This window comes from Nicotiana tomentosiformis, chromosome 6, assembly GCF_000390325.3.
Source record: "Nicotiana tomentosiformis chromosome 6, ASM39032v3, whole genome shotgun sequence".
In the NCBI taxonomy this organism is placed as follows: domain Eukaryota; kingdom Viridiplantae; phylum Streptophyta; class Magnoliopsida; order Solanales; family Solanaceae; genus Nicotiana; species Nicotiana tomentosiformis.
Genome location: NC_090817.1, coordinates 116,338,857 through 116,344,744, shown reverse-complemented (window position 1 = coordinate 116,344,744; position 5,888 = coordinate 116,338,857). Strand labels below are relative to the sequence as shown.

The following is a 5,888-nucleotide window of genomic DNA, read 5'->3' as shown; positions in this document are numbered from 1 at the left end:
TTCATCTTGCTCTTGTCTTTCTTCTTGTGGAACCGTTTTCCTTTCTTGGAATTTGGCTTGTTTCTTTTCTTGGAGGATCCTTCTCCGGTTTTCTTACCCTTTCCATCATTTTTCCAGTTTCTCTTGCACTTGAAGCTTGATCTCTTTGTACCACTTGATTCTGCCACAAAGGCATTAGGTACAGCTTTAGCAGCACCAAGCCGCTCGTCTTCAAGCTCCACATGACGGGCAATATCAGTAAAAATTTTTGATGCTATCATTGTGGGTCAAGTTAACCTTCAGATGTTCCCAATTATTGGGAAGAGACCGAATCACTGCTTGTACCTGCTGCTCATCAGAGAGAACATGGCCAATACTTTTGAGTTGAGCAATCATATTTGACATCACCCTTAGATGTTGCTTGACACAGTGATCATGACGCTTTTTGTACGTGTCAAACTTGATTGTCAGCTGTCGAAGGCGAGTCACAGTCGTACCCCCATATGCCTCTCTTAAATGTGCCCACATAGCTTGAGTAGTAGGATATTGCTCACATTCGTAGATGAGATCATCAATACCTGAACTTACAATAATTCCACGTGTAGTGGAATCTTTCTTTTTTCAAACATTGTAAGTTTCCAGATCCCTCCTGTTGGGCAGTGTTACCCTCCTCTGAGTGACTCATAACATGGTTAATACTTTCAAGAGCATCTTGCTCTTCAAATACATACCACATCTTACGACTCCAGATGTTGTAATTCTCACCATTCAATTTGTCACCCCTGTCCAAGTCAGCAATGATACTTTTCGATGCCATGTATGTTATTAGAGACAATATTATAAGTTTAACTCATTAATATATACTTCAGTCAATTTATGCATATGATTACACACTCAAGTAAATTAATTATAATATTAATTCTACATTTAGTATAGAATCAAACGATCACTACGTTTTCATTCATCATCTATATCTAAAAATTTAATTAATATTAAAATCACTTCTTAGTGTATACTTTATTTCAAATCTCAATCCATTACAAAAAAAATGATAAACAATGTATGTAACTGGTGAGAAAAATAACATAATTTAAATTTCATTATGATAAAATACATAATAACAATTTACATGTTTGCTAGGATATACATGTACCAATCGAACACTAACTCTTGCTCATATACGCTAAAAGGTGCACTAGGCCAAACATCATGATAAATCTCAGTTAAAATTTCACCCCAAGTCTCTCGAAGAGAGTGCTAAAATAGCTAATGCTTTCCAATCAGTAATTTCTATGTAATTAGCCAATTCATCCCCTTTTAACTTAAAAAGGTGTACATGTTTAGGAATGGAAGTATCAGGATCCATTTTAAATTCCTTAAATTCCCAAAATTTCTTTTCTCCTTCCCTTCATTCAGCCCTTCGATCCCTTAACTCATTTTGCCTCGCCCTTAGGACATTCCTAATCACTTCAGGCTCCGAGTCTGAATCATTATAGAAATAAGTCCTGCGACGACGTATCCTTCTACGTTGTCCCCTTCATTGACTTCGAGAACTCCAACTTGGAGTAATTCGAACTTGTCCCTGTTCAACCATATCTAAAATAGGACCAAGAAATCAGAAATATGATTGTTACCATTTAATGCGACAACGTATGTCACAAATTTCTGGTAGAAGACAAAAAGGATCATAAAAGGGTTTTTAAAGTTGGAAGATTCCGTTTTTCACAAAAAAAAAAAAAAAATTTCGAAAAGCCCAAAACGAGTATGTCATGAATATAGAAGTTTTAGGCAAAAATATTTTAACACGTCATTTCTAAAATGCTGAAAACAGAAGCAGCTTTTCGTCAAAAATAGTCAAAAACTGTCAATCTTCAAAAAATCATATCTCACTCGTTTTTAATCCATTTTTCACATATAATATATTTTTGAAAAGCCCAAAATGAGTAGAACATGATTATATAAGTGTTAGGCAAAATAGATTAACAAGTTATTTCTAAAACGCTGAAAACAGAAGCCGTTTTTCGTCAGAAAATTGTCAAAAACTGCCAATCTTCAAAAAATCATATCTCACTCGTTTTTAATCCATTTTTTACATATAATATATTTTTGGAAAGCCCAAAACGAGTAGAACATGATTATATAAGTTTTAGACAAAACGTTTTAACAAGTTATGGCCAAAACGCAAAAAAACAGAAACAGTTTTCTCTGAAACTTGTCAAAAATTAGCCAACAAAAATAAAATCTCAACCTAAACTTATAAAACAGCGATTTCAAGACAATTTACATGAATAACTGGATCATTCAACCATTGCTCTGATACCAATGTAATAAAAATAATCGCGGGGCGAGAACAACATTAACGAACCTGTCAATGCAGCGGAAGAATTAATGAACTCACCACCAAAAAGAATTGCCCCAAGTCGAACTTTGAATCTCTTGGAAACAAAGTTAGAATTTCACGAACTAAATGTCTTCTTGTGTTGATTGGGAAGAGATTTTTTATTTTTTTTGATCCCACTCTTACTTTTTTCTCTGTTGTATATCAGAAAAGAAGAAAGCGTATGTTTATATGGAGAGGGAAGATAGCAGTTATGGAAAAACTGCTCCCACTACACTTAAATGTGTAGTAACCTCTTTGAAGAGTCCCACTATACTTAAACGTGTAGTAACTTCTCTTTAAAGAGGTTATTTCAAACCCTATCTCTTCTAAAATTCTTTCTTTTCCAAATGGGTTGGGCCAGCCCTCATGGAGAGGCCCGATACCCGGATCCAATATCCAACAATTATTAAAATAAAATATGTCATAACTCCCACTACTCCATAATGTAGAAAATAGTCATAACTCCCATAACTTTTACTACTCCATGATATAGAAAATAGCCATAATTCTTTTGTAACTCTTCTCCCATGTCCTACCGCTATTATACGCTAATTTATCCATTATCCCATGTTCTCCATGATTTCATAACTTATTACCCCACTTTCTTTCAATTTAATTCAAGGAAGAATTCCTACACCTATAAACATGATTCTTTCTTCCATAATCTGGTGTGGGAAAATAATTATAGAGTGTTTCAAAAAGTGAGGTTAAAAGTTGTGAAAAAAGAAGAAGAGAGTTTTTACTTTTGTTGAAGGAAGGTGTTCGTCTTGGTGGGGCTTTGGACTCAACAACTTATCCAGAGTTTGTTCGAGTTATACGACGTGATCGGGATGTTGTATCTTAGGGGAGACAAGTCAAGAGGATTACTGCTGGACCAGTGAATACTTTACTGCAGTGGGCTTGAATCTCCTTAAAGAGAGCGAGATATCCGCTCGTCAGCTTGAAGATATTTTATTTTCTTCATTTTATTTTTCAACTGTAATTGTATTCTCACCAACAATTTTAAGGAGGTTTATTATTGCTACAGTTGAAAAATCCGCGGATATCAAGGTGGGAGATCTCAACAAACCATTCTGTTTCAACGGTACTCATTTTAAGAGATGGGAGGGTAAAGTACTTTTTATTTGAGTCTTCTCAATGTTTCTTACCTTTTAACTGAGAAGAATCCAAGCAAAGTAGGCAACTCCTCCATGAATGATGATGAGCTAATTGCTCTTCAAGAAAAAATTGAAAAATACAACGATAATTCATGCAAGTGTCGGTATTATCTTCTTAATTGTCGGTCTGATAATTTTTATGATTATTATGTTAGAACTTACTTTACTGTAAAAAAAATTTGGAAAGCATTGCAAAGTAAGTATGATACCGAGGAGGCAGGTGTGAAAAATATGCTGCTAGCAGATTTTTTTGTTTTCAAATGGTGGACAACAAATCTGTAGTAGACCAAGCTCAAGACTTCATAATGATCGTTGGAGAGCTCAGGTCCAAGGATATTAAAATTGGAGACAACCTTATTGTTTGTGGCATAATAGATAAACTTCCACCTTCATGGAAGGAATTGCAAAAAACTATGCGCCACAAACAAAAGGAAACTTCACATGAGACGTTCATAATGCGAATTCGCATGGAAGAAGAGGCAATAGGCCAAGATGCACTTATGCAATCAGAAGAGAGCACTCTACTACCCGTCACTACAAAGGTAAATTTAATTACTTCAAATAATATTACTCCTGAAACTCACAAAAATACTTCTTTGAAGCCGAAGAAGAAGACTTTTAAGAAAGAATATGGTAGACCTCCCAAGAAGAATGACGGTGCAAACACCCAAGCACATAATCAACAAGTTCAAATTGCGAAACCATGCTTTGTTTGTGGCAAGAGTGGGCATATTGCTCGATTTTGCAAATTTCGGAAACGTGGTCCTACACCACAGGCAAACGTTGCCGAAGAGCCACTTGTGGTGGTGATAACAAACATTAACATGGTAGAAAATGTTGAATTACTTTTAAAATAGCATGAATTACTTTAAAAAATAGCTTTGAGCATTTGAGACATTTTTCAGTATTTTGTTTTGAAATAATTGCTCGAGCCATCGAGCCGCTCTTGTTGACGTTTTTAAGATTTTTTTAATGCATTACTTCTTTTCGTATTTATTATTATTTTTACATTTTTCTTTTCAGCATTATTATTACCTATCCCGATGAACCTACGACTTTGACATGTAATGAGACAACGTAACATGAGGATAGTGATTCGGTCAATCATTACTGACAATGCCGCCAATTTAAACAACGATTTGATGAAAGCCATGTGTGAAACATTCAAGATCAAGTATAAGAACTCCACGGCATACCGACCGCAAATGAAAGGAGCCATAGAAGCCGCCAACAAGAATATCAAGAAGATATTGAGGAAAATGGTATATAATTACAAACAATGGCACGAAAAGCTGCCATTTTCTCTGCTCGGGTATCATACCACAGTTTGCACATCAACCGGGGCAACTCCTTACTTATTGGTTTATGGTACTGAAGCGGTTATCCCTTCTTTAAGAATTATACAAGAAGCTGAGCTCAGCAATGCAGAATGGGTACCGAGCCGATACGAGAAACTAGCTCTCATTGATGGAAAGAGAATGAATGCGGTATGTCACGGTCAACTCTACCAGAACAGAATGGCAAGAGCTTTCAACAAAAAAGGTCAGACCAAGGCAATTCGCACCGGGGCAGTTGGTGCTAAAGCGGATCTTCCCACATCAGGATGAAGCCAAGGGGAAGTTTTCACCCAATTGGCAGGGTCCCTATATGGTTCATCGGGTACTGACAGGAGGAGCACTTATACTTGCAGAAATGGACAGAGAAATTTGTCCGAAACCTATCAACTCAGACGCAGTCAAAAGATACTATGTTTAGGATTATTCGCACTTCTCTACTTGATGTAGCTGAACTACGCTTGACCTGATTTTCGTTTAAGAGGGGATATGTAGGCAGCCCTGTGGGTTCGGTCATATCTTAATAAAATCTTCATTTTTCCATGGTCAGAAACTAGGGGAAAAATCGCAAGTTCAGTCGACTTCTTCGTGTATGGAACAACCAAAATGTATTGCCAGAAGTATGCATTTAAACCAGGGCAGAATTTTGAGAAGGACCCTCAAAATTCTAAAAACAAGGAGGTTGCAATGTCTCTAAATGTGTCACATGCACCGGTTCATCTAAATTATTTGATATCACATACTACATTTCAAATAATTATATTTTCGCAAATAATTTGTCAAATGCACGCATATTTTTTTCGAAAACTTTGTTTCTACGACAGCCAGACGTTACCCAGGGTAACTCAAACAGGATCTCGAGACAGGAGTAAAGGCGAAGCAAGGAATCAAGAGCACGAACCAACCGTCCCCCGCAAAACTCACAATTTTCCTTTGAATGCAGGTACGATAGACATAACAATAATATTTGTAAATACATACGCACAACAAAGTCACTACCTCCATACCGACAAGTTGCTAAACGCAAACACATCAAGC

At 36.3% G+C, this 5,888-nt stretch overlaps 1 protein-coding gene across 1 annotated transcript; it reads left to right on the top strand.

The window, feature by feature from the left end:
• Positions 1-4,598: 4,598 nt before the first annotated feature.
• LOC138894637 (uncharacterized) lies at positions 4,599-5,320 on the top strand. The gene is made up of 2 exons (XM_070179350.1): positions 4,599-5,003; positions 5,186-5,320. Exons 1-2 carry the CDS (start codon positions 4,599-4,601, stop codon positions 5,318-5,320), a joined length of 540 nt encoding a protein of 179 aa, XP_070035451.1.
• Positions 5,321-5,888: the final 568 nt, after the last annotated feature.